Source organism: Oncorhynchus keta, chromosome 19 (assembly GCF_023373465.1).
Source record: "Oncorhynchus keta strain PuntledgeMale-10-30-2019 chromosome 19, Oket_V2, whole genome shotgun sequence".
Lineage (NCBI taxonomy): Eukaryota > Metazoa > Chordata > Actinopteri > Salmoniformes > Salmonidae > Oncorhynchus > Oncorhynchus keta.
Genome location: NC_068439.1, coordinates 52,993,000 through 53,015,972, shown reverse-complemented (window position 1 = coordinate 53,015,972; position 22,973 = coordinate 52,993,000). Strand labels below are relative to the sequence as shown.

At 41.0% G+C, this 22,973-nt stretch overlaps 1 protein-coding gene across 1 annotated transcript in view; it reads left to right on the top strand.

Annotated features, from left to right (window-relative positions):
• The window catches only part of LOC118398463 (disks large-associated protein 2), a 126,011-nt gene that overhangs the window by 97,049 nt on the left and 5,989 nt on the right, over positions 1–22,973 (top strand). The window contains exons 3-5 of the mRNA XM_035793833.2: positions 13,958–14,184; positions 21,405–21,582; positions 22,735–22,954. Of these exons, the coding sequence (XP_035649726.1) occupies positions 13,958–14,184; positions 21,405–21,582; positions 22,735–22,954 (625 nt within the window). The remainder of the gene's footprint in view (positions 1–13,957; positions 14,185–21,404; positions 21,583–22,734; positions 22,955–22,973) is intronic.

The following is a 22,973-nucleotide window of genomic DNA, read 5'->3' as shown; positions in this document are numbered from 1 at the left end:
CTTGTCCATGCCCCTACTTTTATTTAAGGTAATGTATCTGTGACCAACAGATGCATATCTGTGTTCCCAGATTAGGGCCTAATTAATATATTTTAATTGACTGATTTCCTTATATGAACTGTTATTTTCTTTCAGTGTATCCAAACGGAGTGTACAAAAAAAATTTAAACTCTTTCCATGACACACAATGCATTCCAAAAGTAATCAAACCCCTTCCATTTTTTCCACATTTTGTTATGTTACAGCCTTATTCTAAAATGGATTTTATAAAAGTTTTTCCTCAGTAATCTACACACAATACCCCATAATGACAAATAGAAGACATGTTTTTAGAAATGTTTGCAAAAAATAAAAATAATTAGCATTCAGACTCGAAATTGAGCTCAGGTGCGTCCTGTTTCCATTTATCATCCTTGAGATGTTTCTACAACTTGATTGGAGTCCAACTGTGGTAAATTCAACTGATTGGACATGCTTTGGAAAGGCACACACCTGTCTATATAAGGTCCCACGGAGCAAGAACTAAGCTATGAGGTTGAAGTAATTGTCCGTAGAGCTCAGAGACTGGATTGTGTCGAGGCACAGATCTGGGGAAGAGTAACAAAACATTTCTGATGCATTGAAGGTCCACAAGAATACAGTAGCCTCCATCATTCCTAAATGGGAGAAGTCTGGAACCACCAAGACTTCCTAGAACTGGCGGACCAGCCAAACTGAGCAATCGGAGGAGAAGGACCTTGGTCAGGGAGATGACCAAAACCCGATAGTCACTTTGACAGAGCTCCAGAGTTCCTCTGTGGAGATGGGAGAACCTTCCAGAAGGACAACCATCTCTGCAGCACTCCACCAATCAGGCCTTTATGGTAGAGTGGCCAGACTGAATCCACTCCTCAGTAAAAGGCACATGACAGCCCACTTAGAGTTTGCCAAAAGGCCCCTAAAAATATTCTCTGGTCTGCATGCTGGCAGCATCATTCTGTGGGGCTGTTTTTCAGAGGCAGGGACTAGTAGACTAGTCAGGATCGAGTGAAAGATGAACGGAGCAAAGTACACAGAGAACATTGATGAAAACCTGCTCAAGAGCTCTCAGGACCTCAGACTGGGTTGCAGGTTTACCTTCCAACAGGACAACAACCCTAAGCACAGAGCCAAGAGAATGCAGGAGTGGCATGGGACAATTCTCTGAATGTCATTGAGTGGCCCAGCCAGAGCCCCGACTTGAACCCAATCGAACATCTTTGGAGAGACCTGAAAATAGCTGTGCAGTGACGCTTCCCATCCAAGTTGACAGAGCCTGAGATGATCTGCAGAGAAGAATGGGAGAAACTCTCCAAATACAGGTTTGCCAAGCTTGTAGCATCATACCCCAAAACAATCTAGTGTAATCGCTGCCAAAGGTTCTTCAACAAAGTACTGAGTAAAGGGTCTGAATACTTACAGTGCCTTGCGAAAGTATTCGCCCCCCTTGAACTTTGCGACCTTTTGCCACATTTCAGGCTTCAAACATAAAGATATAAAACTGTATTTTTTTGTGAAGAATCAACAACAAGTGGGACACAATCATGAAGTGGAACAACATTTATTGGATATTTCAAACTTTTTTAACAAATCAAAAACTGAAAAATTGTCCGTGCAAAATTATTCAGCCCCCTTAAGTTAATACTTTGTAGCGTCACCTTTTGCTGCGATTACAGCTGTAAGTCGCTTGGGGTATGTCTCTATCAGTTTTGCACATCGAGAGACTGAAATTTTTTCCCATTCCTCCTTGCAAAACAGCTCGAGCTCAGTGAGGTTGGATGGAGAGCATTTGTGAACAGCAGTTTTCAGTTCTTTCCACAGATTATCGATTGGATTCAGGTCTGGACTTTGACTTGGCCATTCTAACACCTGGATATGTTTATTTTTGAACCATTCCATTGCAGATGTTGCTTTATGTTTTGGATCATTGTCTTGTTGGAAGACAAATCTCTGTCCCAGTCTCAGGTCTTTTGCAGACTCCATCAGGTTTTCTTCCAAAATGGTCCTGTATTTGGCTCCATCCATCTTCCCATCAATTTTAACCATCTTCCCTGTCCCTGCTGAAGAAAAGCAGGCCCAAACCATGATGCTGCCACCACCATGTTTGATAGTGGGGATGGTGTGTTCAGGGTGATGAGCTGTGTTGCTTTTACGCCAAACATAACGTTTTGCATTGTTGCCAAACAGTTCAATTTTGGTTTCATCTGACCAGAGCACATTCTTCCACATGTTTGGTGTGTCTCCCAGGTGGCTTGTGGCAAACTTTAAACAACACTTTTTATGGATATCTTTAAGAAATGGCTTTCTTCTTGCCACTCTTCCATAAATGCCAGATTTGTGCAATATACGACTGATTGTTGTTATATGGACAGAGTCTCCCACCTCAGCTGTAGATCTCTGCAGTTCATCCAGAGTGATCATGGGCCTCTTGGCTGCATCTCTGATCAGTCTTCTCCTTGTATGAGCTGAAAGTTTAGAGGGACGGCCAGGTCTTGGTAGATTTGCAGTGGTCTGATACTCCTTCCATTTCAATATTATCACTTGCACAGTGCTCCTTGGGATGTTTAAAGCTTGGGAAATCTTTTTGTATCCAAATCCGGCTTTAAACCTCTTCACAACAGTATCTCGGACCTGCCTAGTGTGTTCCTTGTTCTTCATGATGCTCTCTGCGCTTTTAATGGACCTCTGAGACTATCACAGTGCAGGTGCATTTATACGGAGACTTGATTACACACAGGTGGATTGTATTTATCATCATTAGTCATTTAGGTCAATATTGGATCATTCAGAGATCCTCACTGAACTTCTGGAGAGAGTTTGCTGCACTGAAAGTAAAGGGGCTGAATAATTTTGCATGCCCAATTTTTCAGTTTTTGATTTATTAAAAAAGTTTGAAATATCCAATAAATGTTGTTCCACTTCATGATTGTGTCCCACTTGTTGTTGATTCTTCACAAAAAAATACAGTTTTATATCTTTATGTCTGAAGCCTGAAATGTGGCAAAATGTCGCAAAGTTCAAGGGGGCCGAATACTTTCGCAAGGCACTGTATGTAAACGTTATACATTTCAGTTTATTTTTTTTCGAACAACCTATTTTTGCTTTGTCATTACGGGGTGAAAGCTAACGAGAGAAAGAAAGGGAGAGATAAACATTCCTCCAGGAAAAGAAAAAAACAATTATCCGCTTTGCTCTTTCTGATAGCAGCCCAGGGACTGGGACTGTTGAGAGGAAATAGCTGGGGAGGGCCCATGATTGGTTGGAGTGAGTAACTGGCAGAGGGAGAGAGAGACCACTAGTGCCCTGGGCTGTTGTTCTAAGAACCGCAGCTCCCCTTATCCACTCAGAGTACAGCGTGAGCAGCGTAATGGAATGTTATGTTATACATACAGTACATACACCTGATCAATATACTGGACACTACAACATGTGCGACATCACACAGCTTTAGATTGCCATCTCCAAGGTCCAGGAAGAGGAAAGAAACAGATTACTCACTGTGCAAGCTAATGTAGCAGGTGTAAAAGAAACGCTTGAGCGGAGTTCCCATATCTGGTTCTCAGCGGAAAAGGTTGAAGATAGCTCTATTCCTGAAAACCAGATGCATCCGGTTGTTGGCAACTCTGCTAAGGTTGCTCACGGTGACTGGAGCATTTATTTGATTGGCCATTGATGGTTCATTTCATGTAAATCTCAATAACAATGAATCTGCAGTGAAATAAGGATGTATAAGATAAATATGATTCAAGCATCTGAGATCAAAATAAATTGCCTTGAATATGATCATCTTTCTTAGAGTGATAGAATATATGTTTTATGGTCATGTACAGTCTACTAATGTTGATTGACTAGAACATGCCTTAAAATTGTTAAGAAAAATAGCTTTTTAGCAAAAAACAATTTCTCAATTAAGAGTTTTTGCTAGGACTAGTGGTCAATGGTCTGAGTGAGGAGGGGAAAATGAGCTGTTATTGACAAAGAGGTTTGGAACTCTTTTTGCTATTGGACGATTGGTGCACCTGTGTGTCAATCGAATTAACATAATAAAAAAAATCCCCACACATAATCCGTCAGTTTAAACTAATGTTTTTTTGCATGGGCATGCTCTAAATCCACTAAATCCACTGCCTTTGTTGGTGGAAAGTGGCAGAGCTACAGCACTGTTTTGTCAGACCAGGACACACCCTGAAAAAAGGCTGTAGTGTACGAACAGTTTGGCCTACTAATTATGACAACTCCATGGAAAGATAAGAATCTCAGAAGTACGATGGCGTTCTCCATTTAGCTCTACGACCCCCATAAGTGTCACGGGACTTGTCTGACGGTGAAAATGAATGGAAGCATGGAGGTAGTTTTGTGCCAATAAAAAAGGGGTTAAATATGTGTCCCAAAAACAAAAATATTTCCTGATGTAGGACACATACTTCAAAAACGTTTTCCTTGTGAAGTATTTTTTAAATGTGTTTTGCCATTCATGACTGGGTTATTCAGTGGGTTTCCATGGGCAATAGTATGAATGGCCAAATTCAATATTTTTTACATGTATATATATATATATATATATACAGTGGGGCAAAAAATGATTTAGTCAGCCACCAATTGTGCAAGTTCTCCCACTTAAAAAGATGAGGCCTGTAATTTTCATCATAGGTACACTTCAACTATGACAGACAAAATCAGAAATAAAAATCCAGAAAATCACATTGTAGGATTTTTTTATGAATTGATTTTCAAATTATGGAGGAAAATAAGTATTTGGTCACCTACAAACAAGCAAGATTTCTGGCTCTCACAGACATAACTTCTTCTTTAAGAGGCTCCTCTGTCTTCCACTCGTTAACTGTATTAATGGCACCTGTTTGAACTTGTCATCAGTATAAAAGACACCTGTCCACAACCTCAAACAGTCACACTCCAAACTCCACTATGGCCAAGACCAAAGAGCTGTCAAAGGACACCAGAAACAAAATTGTTGACCTGCACCAGGCTGGGAAGACTGAATCTGCAATAGGTAAGCAGCTTGGTTTGAAGAAATCAATTGTGGGAGCAATTATTAGGAAATGGAAGACATACAAGACCACTGATAATCTCCCTCGATCTGGGGCTCCACGCAAGATCTCACCCCGTGGGGTCAAAATGATCACAAGAACAGTGAGCAAAAATGCCAGAACACAGGGGGACCTAGTGAATGACCTGCAGAGAGCTGGGACCAAAGTAACAAAGCCTACCATCAGCAAGGGCATTGAAGATGAAACGTGTCTGGGTCTTTCTGCATGACATTGAGCCCAAACACACCGCCCGGGCAACGAAGGAGTAGCTTCGTAAGAAGCATTTCAAGGTCCTGGAGTGGCCTAGCCAGAACTTGCACAATTGGTGGCTGACTAAATAATTTTTTGCCCCACTGTATATATATATATATATATATATATATATATATATATATATATATATTTATTCTGTTTTCTTTTTACCTACAAGGGTCTTAATTAATTAATTAATTCTACACTGACAATGCTGTAACTTTTCACACTTTTACAGTGTTTTTACAAAAATATACACAGTACCAGTCATAAGTTTGGAAACACCTACTCATTCAAGAGTTTTCTTTATTTTTACTATTTTCCACATTGTAGAATAATAGTGAAGACATCAAACTATGAAATAACACATATGGAATCATGTAGTAACCAAAAAGGCATTAAACAAATTCCCTCTGCCTTGATGACAGCTTTGCACATTCTCTCAATCAGCTTCATGAGGAATGCTTTTCAAACAGTCTTGAAGGAGTTCCCACATATGCTGAGCACTTCTTGGCTGCTTTTCCTTCACTCTGCGGTCCAACTCATCCCAATCCATCTGAATTGGGTTGAAGTTGGGTGATTGTGGAGGCCAGGTCATCTGATGTAGAACCATCACTCTCCTTTGTCAAATAGCCCTTGCTCTGCTTCACAGAGTTCAAGATCGGTCTCTTCATAGCAAAATCTACATAGCTGAGACTGTTGTATTCACCATGTATATAGCATTCAATTGGTGGCAATCATTTTGTATTAAAAAAACTTGAAATGTAGTTTTTTGTGAGTTCATATACCATGTGCCATGGAATCAGTGCATCGAAAATCTCGTCGGGTTTATTTTTGCAACCTGTAAGACGCAGCTGTCCAAAAAAATCTCAAATTAAACTTTATATATTTTGGTTAGGTCGGGGTGTGACATGGGTGATGTATGTGTTTCTATATCCTGTTATTATCCTGTCGGCAGAGAGACACATTCCACGTAGTCCTTATTATATCATGTTATAATCCTGTCGGCAGAGAGACACATTCCACGTAGTCCTTATTATATCATGTTATAATCCTGTCGGCAGAGAGACACATTCCACGTAGTCCTTATTATATCCTGTTATTATCCTGTCAGCAGAGAGACACATTCCACGTAGTCCTTATTATATCCTGTTATAATCCTGTCGGCAGAGAGACACATTCCACGTAGTCCTTATTATATCCTGTTATAATCCTGTCGGCAGAGAGACACATTCCACGTAGTCCTTATTATATCCTGTTACAATCCTGTCGGCAGAGAGACACATTCCACGTAGTCCTTATTATATCCTGTTATAATTGGCAGTCTCTATGGGGTGCCACAGGGTTCAATTCTCGGGCCGACTCTTTTCTCTGTATATATCAATGATGTTGCTCTTGCTGCGGGCGATTCCCTGATCCACCTCTACGCAGACGACACCATTCTATATACTTTCGGCCCGTCATTGGACACTGTGCTATCAAACCTCCAAACGAGCTTCAATGCCATACAGCACTCCTTCCGTGGCCTCCAACTGCTCTTAAACGCGAGTAAAACCAAATGCATGCTTTTCAACCGATCGCTGCCTGCACCCGCATGCCCGACTAGCATCACCACCCTGGATGGTTCCAACCTTGAATATGTGGACATCTATAAGTACCTAGGTGTCTGGCTAGACTGCAAACTCTCCTTCCAGACTCACAGCAAACATCTCCAATCAAAAATCAAATCCAGAGTCGGCTTTCTATTCCGCAACAAAGCCTCCTTCACTCACGCTGCCAAGCTTACCCTAGTAAAACTGACTATCCTACCGATCCTCGACTTCGGCGATGTCATCTAGAAAATGGCTTCCAACACTCTACTCAGCAAACTGGATGCAGTCTATCACAGTGCCATCCGTTTTGTCACTAAAGCACCTTATACCACCCACCACTGCGACTTGTATGCTCTAGTCGGCTGGCCCTCACTACATATTCGTCGCCAGACCCACTGGCTCCAGGTCATCTACAAGTCCATGCTAGGTAAAGCTCCGCCTTATCTCAGCTCACTGGTCACGATGGCAACACCCATCCGTAGCACGCGCTCCAGCAGGTGTATCTCACTGATCATCCCTAAAGCCAACACCTCATTTGGCCGCCTTTCGTTCCAGTACTCTGCTGCCTGTGACTGGAACGAATTGCAAAAATCGCTGAAGTTGGAGACTTTTATCTCCCTCACCAACTTCAAACATCAGCTATCCGAGCAGCTAACCGATCGCTGCAGCTGTACATAGTCTATAGGTAAATAGCTCACCCTTTTTCACCTACCTCATTCCCATACTGTTTTTATACTGTTTTTATTTATTTACTTTTCTGCTCTTTTGCACACCAATATCTCTACCTGTACATGCCCATCTGATCATTTATCACTCCAGTGTTAATCTGCAAAATTGTATTATTCGCCTACCTCCTCATGCCTTTTGCACACATTGTATATAGACTGCCCATTTTTTTCTACTGTGTTATTGACTTGCTAATTGTTTACTCCATGTGTAACTCTGTGTTGTCTGTTCACACTGCTATGCTTTATCTTGGCCAGGTCGCAGTTGCAAATGAGAACTTGTTCTCAACTAGCCTACCTGGTTAAATAAAGGTGAAATAAAAATAAAAAAATAAAAATAAAATAATCCAGTCGGCAGAGAGACACATTCCACGTAGTCCTTATTATATCCTGTTATAATCCTGTCGGCAGAGAGACACATTCCACGTAGTCCTTATTATATCCTGTTATAATCCTGTCGGCAGAGAGACACATTCCACGTAGTCCTTATTATATCCTGTTATAATCCTGTCGGCAGAGAAACACATTCCACGTAGTCCTTATTATATCCTGTTATAATCCTGTCGGCAGAGAGACACATTCCACGTAGTCCTTATTATATCCTGTTACATTCCTGTCGGCAGAGAGACACATTCCACGTAGTCCTTATTATATCCTGTTATAATCCTGTCGGCAGAGAGACACATTCCACGTAGTCCTTATTATATCCTGTTACATTCCTATCAGCAGAGAGACACATTCCACGTAGTCCTTATTATATCCTGTTATTATCCTGTCGGCAGAGAGACACATTCCACGTAGTCCTTATTATATCCTGTTATAATCCTGTCGGCAGAGAGACACATTCCACGTAGTCCTTATTATATCCTGTTACATTCCTATCAGCAGAGAGACACATTCCACGTAGTCCTTATTATATCCTGTTATAATCCTATCAGCAGAGAGACACATTCCACGTAGTCCTTATTATATCCTGTTATAATCCTATCAGCAGAGAGACACATTCCATGTAGTCATTATATCCTGTTATATTCCGACAGAATGAAAGAGAGAGAAAGGATCATGCATTTTAACAGCCACTAATGACTTCCAGTAAAATGTGTCTTACGCATCACACTACCCGTAAAGGAATACATACGTTTAACTGACCCATTTTTTACAGTGATAGTTTCATCAGCTGTTGTACAATGTGATATAAAACACAGGGAAAAAAATCATTTTGACTGTTACTAGGCCTTCTTTGACATCACCAATTAGAGCAACTCGTACAGTAGAACACAAGCCACTTTGTTTTGGTGTATGTTTACGGCAAAGCGTTCGTTTGCACCATACACCACTGTGTAATTAACCTTAATCCCTTAATCGCTATTAATTGTGCTGCTGTTCGTCGAAGCAGGCCCCTTTTTGTCCTTTACAGTCGAGGCTACGCTGTTGCATATGCATGATGTGTTAATGTCGCTTGTTCATCTCCAGTTGCTATGGCTGCAACCTACACACTTGCCTACAGTACATTCCCCTTCAAATGAATCTGGGGGAGTAAAAGGACATACTGTAGGATTCAGGAGGAATCCATTACTTTATTTCTCCCCTGACTCACTATGCTGTGTAACACTCTTCTCCCTAGGGCAGATCCTGAGACGTGTGAATTTACAGTATAAGTTTAAAATGTACCACAACGGGACATTCATTTACTTAGATGCACCGCTTGTCTAGGCTTGTTCACTGCTGTTGTGGCCCATGGGAAAGACAATCGCTGGACAAGTCCTCATTATCTTAGATACTTGCATAGCAATAGTTCCTATAATCAGTGGAGTTTCATTTTTTGTTGATGTACACTGCGGTACCTAAAGCTATATGCTTTTGTATGTATGTAAAAAAAAATGTATATGTAAATACTGTATGTAAAAAAAAAAAGAGGGTACTTTAAATCACATTGTCCAGGACAATTACTGACATTGAAACTTAATAATAGTACCACAAGATTATTTGCCACTTAACTTGTCTGCTGCTTGAATGAATAATTTGTTATTAACTACACTGTGTCAATGTAAAAGTGATGAGCACAGCCTCAGGTGAATGAATGGCAGCCACTGTAGGTAGGGTTCAATCATTTACATTACATTTAAGTCATTTAGCAGACGCTCTTATCCAGAGCGACTTACAAATTGGTGCATTCACCTTATGACATCCAGTGGAACAGCCACTTTACAATAGTGCATCTAAATCTTTTAAGGGGGGGGGGGAGAAGGATTACTTTATCCTATCCTAGGTATTCCTTAAAGAGGTGGGGTTTCAGGTGTCTCCGGAAGGTGGTGATTGACTCCGCTGTCCTGGCGTCGTGAGGGAGTGTGTTCCACCATTGGGGGGCCAGAGCAGCGAACAGTTTTGACTGGGCTGAGCGGGAACTGTACTTCCTCAGTGGTAGGGAGGCGAGCAGGCCAGAGGTGGATGAACGCAGTGCCCTTGTTTGGGTGTAGGGCCCGAACAAACCCACACTGTGCTTAAACCGGCATTGTATGAGAAATCATATTGGTCCTGTGTCACAAGAATGTAAGAATTGATTGTCTGTCTGTCCCCCAACATTTTAACAGGGCACAGTGGAGCTAGTCCACAGAGCCTCCCTGTATATGAAACAAGCCATTTGGTGACAGATTGCAATGCCTTTATTTCTCACTCCTTTCACACCCCTCCTTTCATCACACTGAGCCCATCTCACCGGGACCCGCCACTCCGACAGGCGCTTGTGGTGTCATTCCCTGTTTGGAATCTGGAATGGAATTCTGCAATCCACAGTTCCATTCCCTAGGAAGTTTGACTCCACTTTGTGCTGACTTCAGAGCCATGCTATACACACGTGGGCCTCAATGGGGGGTCGTATTCATAACCCTTCTGTACAAGATGGGAGTACAAGTGGAAAGGGAATTGGTGTAGCCTGCGGTACAACATCTTTACAAAAAATATATTTTGCTACATTTCTTGTGTATTTTAGTACTTAAGTGCTTTGGACATTTGTATCCTATAATGTTTTTGGAGATAATTGTCGCTTATCATACAGAGAATATTATCTTGCCACCAGGATCATTTCTTTTGAGTTGTTTCTGTAAAATATTTCATGCTGTTATTCAGCTGCCTATACACACGTACTGTCCATTGTTCTGGTTCAAAGATCTTTGGCTAAAATACAAGATGTTTAATGTTAGAGAAAGATGAATATTACAAAAAGGGCTTTGGAGTAGGAGAGAGGAATGAGACTGGAGATTTAGAGTAGCTAGACCTTTGGGGAGCGAGGGGGAATCTGAAGGTAGAACAGAGGCTGGGAATGGGGATCATTCTGCTTCAGTGAGTCCCTGTGTGTGTTTGGGGAAAACTCTTTCTGGCCTGAGTCAGCTCTCCCAATCCTTTGGCTAATTGGCCCCCATTGTCCCTGCAAATAAAGGAACTGCTAAGAGAGCAGGCATACAAGGCTGAGGTGTGTGTGTGTGTGTGTGACATACAAGACATACAATACAGTACATCCTACATGTTCACCTGTGCAGACAAGTTGGATCTATGTGACTGACAGAGGTGGGCTCTGTGCTAGGGTTGAATACCAGAAAATGGGTTACTGAGATACACCAAGATTTCCCACCCAAACCCATTCCCTTTTCCTGGGATAGATAATTACGAGAAAACTGTCAATTATAAGGTGAAATGGAACAAAAATGTAAACGTAACGTGCAACAATTTCAATTATTTTACTGAGTTACAGTTCATCAGGAAATCAGTCAATTGAAATAAATACATTTGGCCCTAATCTATGGATTTCACACGATTTGGCAGGTGCGCAGCAATAGGCTTGGGAACCAGGCCTACCCACCCTACCCAGAATTAGTTTTTCCCCACAAAACAGATTAATTAATTAATTAACAGACAGAAATACTCCTCAGTTTCATCAGTTATCTGGGAGGCTGGCCTCAGACGATCCCGCAGGTGAAGAAGCCGGATGTGGAGATCCTGGGCTGGCGTGGTTACACGTGGTCTACGTTTGTGAGGCCGGTTGAACATACTGCCAAATTCTTTAAAACGACATTGGAGTTGGCCTATGGTAGAGAAATAAACATGCTTTTTAGAGAAATAAAGCTCTGGGGGACATTCCTGCATTCAGCATTCCAATTGCACGCTCCCTCAAAACTTGAGACATCTGTGGTATTGTGTTGTGTGACAAAACTGCACATTTTAGAGTAACCTTTAGAGTGACCTTATTGTTCCCAGCACAAGGTGCAGCTGCGTAATGATCATGCTGTTTAATAAGCTTCTTGATATGCCACACCTGTCAGGTGGATGGATTGTCTTGGCAAAGGATAAATGTTCACTAACAGGGATGTAAACAAATTGGTGCACAAAATATGATATAAATAAGCTTTTTGTGCAAATGAACAATTTCTGGGATCTTTTATTTCAGCTCATGAAACATGAGTTTTTATTTTTGTTCAGTATATACAAGATGTCTAAATCTGGCTTCTCTCTGCTATCTGCATAATCAATCATCAATGCTCAGGGTGGGGGCCAGACACTGCTTATCAGGAGGAGGGCAATTCACAATGCATGTATGATCTCATCACGGTTCTTGTGACAGGTAGGCCTACATTTGCTGCAGCATGGCCTATGTTACAGTAATATAAGGACTGAATGCACGTCTAATTTATACATCTCCTTCTGGCTTTCGGTGGTACCCTTATTTATTAATTGTACATTAGATATACATATTTTTGCAGTCTATCACTTGAATATCGTTGCTTTAAATCAGTACATACGCGAGCACGCTCTCGCCGTCTTTCTCTCTCTCTGCATCAATTCCCTTCAAATTGCATCCAAAATAGATAATCCTTTTCAGGTAATAAATTAAATGCAGTGTAAGCCATATATCTAATGAATGATGGGTTATGCAAAAGTGTATAGCCTCTTGTCTCTTGTGCATTACGCACCTGTGCACCGCTGGCCATTAAAAAAACGCTCCTTCGCTCTTCGAGTCCCACGAAAAACTAGACTAGAATAGTTGACTGGATTGTGTTTGTTTGCATTTCGTATAGTTTACCAACAGACTATTGGAATAGGGATACCAAGCTCTTATTTGCGGAATGTTATATACAGCAGCCAATAGAACTGACGGGGAGGAGAGAGAATGCGTGATGGCGGTAGGCTAATCAGTTATTTATTTTGTACCCCTCACCCATACCCATTCAATCTTCGTGAAGAGAAGTGAAAGCCGTCTGCGTCTTATTCTAGTCCTAAATGATTCAAGCATGCCATTACCACGAAGAAGACGAGGACAACGAAACTTCACTGTTGAAAATGAGGAGGGGAATGAAGCAACATTTAGAGGCAGAAAGACGAAGTAGACTCATGCTCACGTTACAAATTACCAGGGGACATATTGTGAAAGGTAGGCGAGGTATGAGTCTGCCTACTAATTATACAAATCTAAAATAGGCCCAGTTATATTTCCAAATTCAATCAATTTGCTAGACTTTAATTGTAACTTTGTAGGCCGCATGTCCTGCACCATCTTTGCATGTTCTCTCCCGGTTTGATGATTTGAATGAGGTGTGTAATAAGGTCATAATTACAATGGAGTACTGCGATGGTTGCCAACCGGTCGATCGCAATCTTCAAGGCATTCATATTCGATCACCTAACATTTCTGCAGAAAAGCCAACGATAAAGGCTTGCTCTCCTTTTCTATTATTATTCGTGTTGGACTGCTGGCGGTAGGTTTGCTTGATTCAGAAGCTCTGCACACCGGGTTGTCAAAGTGTTCCTCTTTTGAACTATTTAATTTGTCCTACCCGGCGGACCAGTAGATCTGTGGCTAAAATTGAGTATGTCTGATACGACCCTACGTAGGACTTCACAACTTTTAAAACCATGACCACAGAGCTGCTATTTTTATGAGTGAGTTAATGTTTATTCAGCACTGTCAACAGAGTTGACAGAGTTTTTTTCCAGAGTTCCCAGTTGTTTTGAATACGCTGAAGTTGGAGATTTTTGAGTTCCGAGCTCAGTCCAATAGCTCAGTCCAATAAAATAAAAAAGCGAATGATTTCAATTTAAGCTCCGGTTAAACACTTGCCTCGCAAGTGTTACACCAACTGATCTATTTTGTTATCAAAGCTCAATATAATATGGTCTGGGTAGTACAATATTGGCAGGCCAAGTGTATAGCCAATATGCTGTGATAATGTATTAGGCCTAATTCCCAAACCTCATTCCTACAGAACTGTTTTTGTTGAATGTTGAATTATTTAAGCCATGTAAAAATATTCAACCCTACTCTCTGCCACAGGTGCCTCAGGATGAGTGGAGTGGATACCCAGAGGATGGGGACCAGGACGAGGAGATCCCGTGTCGGCGGATGCGCAGCAGCAGCTACGTCAAAGCCATGGGAGAAGAAGACAACGACTCTGGTGGTGAATCTGATGGCAGCCCCAAGACCTCACCCCAGAAGGCCATCCGACCCGACGCCCTCGTCCTCAAGTCAGCTATGCAGAGACCCCACATAGAACCCCAAAGGTAGGACCATTAGTGTCTCGACTAGAGCTACTGTACGTCTGGTTTTCAATAATGAATTGTCACTACATCCTGGTTACTGTGTCTGTTTCAGGACACCCTCAGCCACATACATCACTCCTGCTTGAGGCTGAGGATGTTCTAAAATGGACACTGTACTGGTTATCATTACCAGGGTATGTTTAAACCAAACGAGTGCAAGTGTGGAGTGTGAGAGATGAATATACTAGAGGTCGACCGATTAATCGGAATGGCTGATTATTTTTGGACACCGATTTGGCCGTTTAAAAAAAAAAAAAATTACACCTTCATTTAATCTTTATTTAACTAGGAAAGTCAGTTTAGAACACATTCTTATTCTCAATGACGGCCTAGGAACGGTGGGTTAACTGCCTCGTTCAGGGGCAGAACGACACGTCAGCTCGGGGGATTCAATCTTGCAACCTTACAGTTAACTAGTCCAACGCTCTAACCACCTGCCTCTCATTACACTCCACGAGGAGACTGCCTGTTACGCGAATGCAGTAGAAGCCAAGGTAAGTTGCTAGCTAGCATTAAACTTATCTTATAAAAAACAATCAATCATAATCACTAGTTAACTACACATGGTTGATGATATTACTTGTTTATCTAGCGTGTCCTGCGTTGCATATAATCGATGCGGTGCGTATCGTTGCTCCAATGTGTACCTAACCATAAACATCAATGCCTTTCTTAAAATCAACACACAGAAGTATATATTTTTAAACCTGCATGTTTAGCTAAAATAAATCCAGGTTAGCAGGCAATATCAACCAGGTGAAATTGTGTCACTTCTCTTGCGTTCATTGCACGCAGCGTCTGTGTATATGCAACAGTTTGGGCCACCTAATTTGCCAGAATTTTACATAATTAAGACATAACATTGAAGGTTGTGCAATGTAACAGTAATATTTAGACTAATGGATGCCACCCCTTAGATAAAATTTGGAACGGTTCCGTATTTCACTGACAGAATAAACATCTTGTTTTCAAGATGATAGTTTCCGGATTCGACCATGTTAATGACCTAAGGCTCGTATTTCTGTGTGTTATCATGTTATAACTAAGTCTATGATTTGATAGAGCAGTCTGACTGAGCGGTGGTAGGCAGCAGCAGGCTCGTAAGCATTCATTCAAACAGCACGTTCGTGTTTTTTTGCCAGCATCTCTTCATTGTGCGCCAAGCATTGCTCTGTTTATGACTTCAAGGCTATCAACTCCCGAGATGAGGCTGGTGTAACCAATGTGAAATGGCTAGCTAGTTAGCGGGGTGCGTGCTAATAGCGTTTCAAACGTCACTCGCTCTGAGACTTGAAGTAGTTGTTCCCCTTGCTCTGCATGGGTAACGCTGCTTCGAGAGTGGCTGTTGTCGTTGTGTTCCAGGTTCCTGGTGAGGAGAGGGACAAAAGCTATACTGTTACACTGGCAATACTAAAGTGCCTATAAGAACTTCCAATAGTCAAAGGTTAATGAAATGCAAATGGTATAGAGAGAAATAGTCCTATAATTCCTATAATAACTACAACCTAAAACTTCTTACCCGGTAATATTGAAGACCCATGTTAAAAGGAACCACCAGCTTTGATATGTTCTAATGTTCTGAGCAAGGAACTTAAACGTTAGCTTTCTTACATGGCACATATTGCACTTTTACTTTCTTCTCCAACACTTTATGTTTTTGCATTATTTAAACCAAATTGAACATGTTTCATTATTTATTTGAGGCTAAATAGATTTTATTGATGTATTATATTAAGTTAAAATAAGTGTTCATTCAGTATTGATGTAATTGTCATTATTACAAATAAATAAATTACATTTTTTTAAATGTTTTTAATCGTCCGATTAATCGGTATTGGCTTTTTTTGGTCCTCCAATAATTGGTATCGGTATCGGCGTTGAAAAATCATAATCGGGCGACCTCTAGAATATACTGTCATATATTTTGGGATTGTTACAGACAAGGCAACAATTGTTTATGAATTGTTACAGGAATGACAGTCGGGTGTGAATTATATATTACACAGCATTACTGACATGGCTTTGGGTAAACATTTGGCTGCATTACTGAATAATTACTGAATACTTTAAATAACTGTGCTCGTAATCTTGGTTTGGACATTAGATTGGATGGCAGGATTTAAAATGATATTTTCGCTCCGATAGTGGCTCATGGATTACCGTAAATAATGCAAAAGCTCTGACCTTTATCTTGGCTGGATCTTGAGCCCCTTTCAAAACTCTGAACACGGCCTCCGCCTTTTTGACACGCCATTTAAAAAAAACTTAACCCTAACTCTAGGCTTTTGCAAGCTGTTCTCAACCCTAACCCCCGGCTTTCATCGTTGAATTTCATCAAAGTCAGACACTGCCAACAATGTTTTTGTCATTTTTGTGTCCCTCCTGCCTGTTTTTTTTACAGTAACTCTCCTACAGTAGTTATACTGTATACACCTCTGGCTTGCTAAAACAATGACATTATTTTACCTGGCTGTTATATCCATTTCATGTCTCTGTGACCTCTGTCTGCAGTGGGACATTCTAGGGGGAGCATGCATGATTTAGACATGTCATTCGATGTTGCTGGGCAACAGAGTAAGAATAACTCCTTGGTTACGATTGGCTGTGACATGTTCCTATTCTACCCCAGTGCATCAACAACCTGTGTAAATGCATGACTAAGAGCTTTGCTACATTTGTTTGGCCAATTGGTTAGCAGCCACTTCACTGCCTTTGTTTAGTAATTGGAACCCAGTTCTGTTCATCAGCTCTGATATAAAATAAGTATTCTAGCTGGTGAGTGTCACAGACCAATGCAGGTATATCTGACGTTTTTCAACTGCTATTTCAATATTTGCCCTTCACCTTACAGAGGAAATGTGCATCATGTTATCACAGCACTGTTGACAAGGCTATGGCAACCCTGTCACTTCTCTCCAATGTCATGGTCAAAGGACAAGGTTTTAAACATGAAAATAAATAGTCTGACAATAAAATCTCATTTATTTATTTGAATGTCTTCATAAAGGAGAGGTTGATACGTCTCACTCAGCACATATAGTCAGATTCATAGTTATTGGCACCCTTGATAAAGATGAGCAAAAAGACTGTATAAAATAAATAATAAATACAAATTGTATGCAACAAAAAAAATGCTAATCTTTCTTTTGATGCAAAACCCACCACTGGTGTGTGTTACCAAAGGGCTCCATTTTCATTTCATCCAACAAATGTAAACACCTGGAGTTTGCTAAACAGCATTGGCACTTGGATTAGAACCGGTGTTGTGGTCCGATGACATGATAATAGAGGCATGCACACCGATGGTGGGCTTTGCTTACAAAGAAAGATGGATATGCAGAACAGAACCTCTACTGTAAAATATGGGGGTGGATTTTAATATTATGGGGCTATTTTGATTCCACTTGTCCTGGTTAAGTTCACCGGCATCATGAACTTTACACAAATACCAGGACATTTTAGCCGAAATCCTGATTGCCTCTCCCAGGAGGCTGAAACATGGCTGCAAGTTTCCAGCAAGACAGTATCCCTAAGCACAAAGAAATGGTTCATTGACCACAAAAATCAACATTTTGCAATGGCCATCTCAGTCTCCAGACGTGAATCCCATTGAAAACCTGTTGTTTGGTTTGAATTGAAGAGGGCAGTCCATAAGTGCAGACGAAGGATATCAAGGATCTGGAAAGATTCTGTATGGAGGAATGGTCCAAGATACCTCCCAATCTCATTAAACATTTTAGAAAAAGGTTCAGTGTTGTTATCCTTGCAAGGTGAGCTATTGAAAGGTATTAAAACAGGGGTGGCAATCATTTAGACCTCATCGTGTTTTGGGGAAAAAAGTATTACTTGTTAAACAAAATCTCTGCATCTGAGCAATTATATTAGCATAAAATACAGTGGGGCAAAAAAGTATTTAGTCAGCCACCAATTGTGCAAGTTCGTCATATCACTGGGAATCTACTCACTTCCTGCTTTTGTCTCACTTCCTGCTTTTGTCCCACACACACAGACACACATTAAGCCTCGTTTCCACGCTCCATTATTACTGAAGCTCTGAGAAGCTTATATTTTACTAATGGGAGGTGTAGGTGGGATGTGCAAACTGTAATTGTTGGGCGAGCGAGTCACCCGTGTTTTTGGGGCTTTCGATATCTGCACGTGTCATCATAGTTTAGAGTTGATTGCAATAATGCTGCTAATGTTGTAGGAGGATGAGTCACTTTCGCCGCAAGCACAGTGTTATATTCAGTGAGCGATATAAGCTGGGCACACCAATACCCTGCTGGTCACACCACAACACAACGTAACCTGGATACATCTGTACTACATGTAAGCCAGGTTACCCGATTAACAGTATGTGACATTGTTGGGTCTTTAGCCCTGAGTATTTTCCAGGGATGTCTGACTAGGACTGTTGTGGTGAGCGTATTTACCGCCACACCGGAAGTCATGAGATATGACCACAGTAAAATTCCACGTGACCTTTGAGTCACGGTAATCTCCTTTTATGAACTCTGGACATGCGTTGGTGGTACCCAACTCACTAACGGTCCTATCAGGTCCTAATGGCCTGGTACTCAGGGCTCTATTGTCCCTCTTACCACTCTGACATCAATGCAAATGCAATCAAAAATCACATCGAACCACTTATCTTCAAAACAGTGTCATGCTTTTAAAACTCACCTCATCGATCATCTTGAAGAAAGAAGTTCAACAACAGGTTGAAACTGAGTGTAAATATGGTCGTTGTGGATGTTGTTTTAAAGCCTTACAACGAAATAGACAGCGCTTTCTAAGGTGATGATTCATTCAAAACACACATACGCATATTGTCACGCCCTGGCCATAGAGAGGTTTTTATTCTCTATTTTGGTTAGGCCAGGGTGTGACTAGGGAGGGCATTCTATGTTAATTTTTTACGTTTTTGATTTCTTTGTTGTTTGGCCCTCAATCAGGGGCAGCTGTCTATCGTTGTCTCTGATTGAGAACCATACTTAGGTAGCCTTTCCCCACCTGAGTTTTGTGGGTAGTTGTTTTCTGTTTTTGTGTCTGCACCAGACAGACCTGTTTCGGTTGTTTTCGTCGTTGTTGTTTTGTTAATCAGTGTTCAGTTCCATTATTAAAAGGATGAACACGTACCACACTGCACCTTGGTCCTCACCTTCTTCCACCAACAGCCGTTACACATATTAGGTCTTATGCATACACTTGTGCATACAAAAACCCAGGAATTAAAATAATGATGGTGCTATTATACAATACATAACCTACCCCATATAAGGCACGGCAGAAAAACAATAAACGTTTTATTTACGTCTTTGGTACATAATTAGTCTTGCCTCTACTCCAAAATTAAACTAATTCCAGTAATAGCTTTTGAGTGTGGCCTGTATTATTCAAGCAGCTCTTAGTCTCACGACAACATTAGACGTTCGCCCATGTTTCTCAAAGTCAAATTTCGACTTGTTCCAAATATAACATTTGTATGTGTTTTAAGGTTACGTTTAGGCATTAACTCTGCATTTTTAAGGTTAGGCATTACCTCCGAATGGTTAAGGTAAGGGTTAAGGTTTGGGATAGACTTAAAATAAATATAACCGAAACAACATTCTATCGCTGGATTTGAACTTGCAACTTCTGTAATCGGAGGCTGATGCTACTTGAAGGCAACAGCGCTCAATGTTGCCCCTAGTGGACATGGATGGGACGTCGAAAGCTGCCTTGTATCCCGGGTGACCTGGCTGGTATTATTATACACACTGGATGGAATGGTTACCTTTGCTATGCTCCAAACTCCAAAGAAGTGTTCTTATAAGCCCAGACATTTCTTTAAAAAGAGAAGGAGCTCAGCTGCTACTATATTTATTTCTCAGATGCTCATATTAATCACATGTTCTGCTATGAAATGGGAGCAGCTTGTCCATGATTGAAAAGTGAACCGGCGGGAAGGCAGCCTCCATTCGCTATTCGAGTGCATACGGATGACATGTATTTTTACCCCTGTCCCTGTTCCTGCCCATTTGAGAATGGGCAATTCTAATCTAAACTAATTTTACATAAGTGAAGACCCGGTTTAAATTGACAGATGAAAATATGATCACTTGATGAGAGAACAGCGTGTGCAGCCTGAGGCAAGGATTACGGTTTTGATTTCTAAGACATTCTAAGGGGTGTATCATTAACAACCACATTTGACAAAAACCTCTAAATCTAGTGTATAGGATGTGTTTCAAATGATCACTTTTTAAGCTCCACATAGCCATTTCATATGCATATTCGCTCTGGAATGGGAAAAATATCCTTTCTATTTTATTCAGCTAAGTTAAATGACATTATTCTTACTATAAAAGGTCATTGTCCTTCCAAAAGTATTCAGACCCTTTGACTTTTCCCACATTTTGTTGTTACAGAATTATTCAAACATTGATTCAATGGATTTTTTTCCTCACCAATCTACATACTTTGCCATTATGGGGTATTGTGTGTAGATTGATGAGGGAAAAAACAATTTGATCAATTTTAGAATAAGGCTATAACGTAACAATATGGAACAAGTCAAGGGGTCTGAATACTTTCCGAATGCACTGTATATAAATAAGTTGTTTTTGATTTTTGATTAATTAAAAAGAAATTCTAAACCTGTTTTCGCTTTGTCATTATGGGGTATTGTGTGTAGATTGCTGAGTAAATGTTTTTATTTAATCCATTTTAGAATAAGTTTGTAACGTAACAAAATGTCGAAACATCCTCTGTAAAATAGTGGCACGGGACTTGTATCTTGTCTGCTAAGTGAACAAGCCTACAACCAATGTATGGTGCTTTGCCAGATAAGAAACAGTAGGCCAACTCGTATTCTGAAATACATTTTCTTAATATCATCATGTTTAGAATAAATAAGAGATTTATTGCGATGATATATATTGCATTTATTCATGATACTTTTTTGAATGTAGGTGTTCCAAAGGCGCACATCAGCGGCTTGTACAATATGTGTGGAGGCCTGGAGATGCTAAACGTGTTTGTTAATTAACAGTCAATTATCGTGAGACCGGCAGTCTTTTGCATGACTATAACCGGTTGACAAAATGTCATGACCACCACAGCCCTGTGTCTGACTCACAATGCCTCTCATATTTGTCTATCCACTCTCTCTCTCTCTCTGTCTCTCTCTCTCTGTACAGTCAGAGCTACCACTTGCAAACCACCCGAGACATGATGCGGCCCCATCCCAGTGTCACCCTGGACCCAGCCACCAACTACCCCCAACACCATATACCCCTCGGCCCTCAGTTCCGATCCCGGAACCAGAGCTACATGCGCGCGGTTAGCACCCTCAGTCAGGCAAGCTGCGTCAGCCAGGTGAGTCCCACGCAGGCCCCTCACAGGGGGAACACCAGGAGCCCTGGAGGAGTAGGAGGATTGAGAGATACTGTAGATGCCACCATGTTGGTAGAGTGGGTGGAACCTTCTGTTGTTTGCTAAAGGGGTGGCAAAAATAATATAGTTATTTACAGAAATACATTAGTCACAACCTGATCCCCCCCTCCCCCCCACTCCATGAGATGTTTAGCCGTTATTGTCTGCAGGATTAGGTTTTATTGATAGGTTGAGTTGTCATTGGTAATGCTTATTTACAACGAATCCGATTTTGACTATGTTCAGTGCACATCTTCAGAACTACGCGTGTGAAGTCCATAGATTTGCGATTGGTGACGTTGCATAAAACAAGCAGTACCATACTGGACATATCTGTTCACTTGAATATTTATCACATTACAAGTTCAAGTTAGCCGTTAAGTAAGTTCATGCACACCACTAGAAGTTGTGTTGAACTGCTCAGTCGGTCCAGGCAATGTTTTATATTTGAACAGCAGGAGATGTACTATAAAGCATGCATTTTGTCCGTTGCAGCTGAATATTAGGTACAAGATTACAATGATTTTATACATCCTTTGCAGTCATTTATATTACATAGTAGCAGGCTTTTATGCACTGCATAATATAGACTAGATGGAGTGGAATACACGTTTGGCACAATATCTCAACCGACCTTGGTGCTATTCAAAAAAAAAAATCACCTCACACAGATGACGTTAGTACGGCTTCCCGCCTGCCGTTATATTGGGTGCATTGCGATGGACATATATATATATATATATATTCGCAACATTGAAATTCCGTTTAACCGCATGTCGTTTTTTTTAATACTGTGTTGCACCGTCATCTCTGCCTTTGAATAGGTTCTTGAAAGGACACCTGATTTCCCCTTTGTCACAGTAGTAACGTATGTTACTATGACGATGGCCTGCAGTGGAATAGTACGTCTTGAAACGGTGGACCAAAATGATGCAATGTTTTTGTTGTTTTTCATTTGCTGGTTCTATCTGCTTGTTTATTCTTTCCCATGCTAACACTCCTTCATATTTACTGTGCTAAAGGGGAAGAGTCAAAGTGAGAAAGAGAAAGGAAGAGGAAAAATTAAGGACTGCTATTCCTGTTTTTGTCTCTCAGGTGAGTGAGACTGAGGTCAATGGCCAGTTTGAGTCAGTTTGCGAGTCCGTTTTTAGCGAAGTAGAATCCCAGGCCGTGGAGGCCTTGGACCTGCCTGGCTCGTTCCGCACTCGAAGCCACAGTTACCTGCGTGCAATTCAGGCTGGGTATTCCCAAGACGACGACTGCTTGCCTTCAATGACATCCTCCACTGTCACTTCAACTCTCAGATCCACAACAGGTAACAGTACGACAATCAA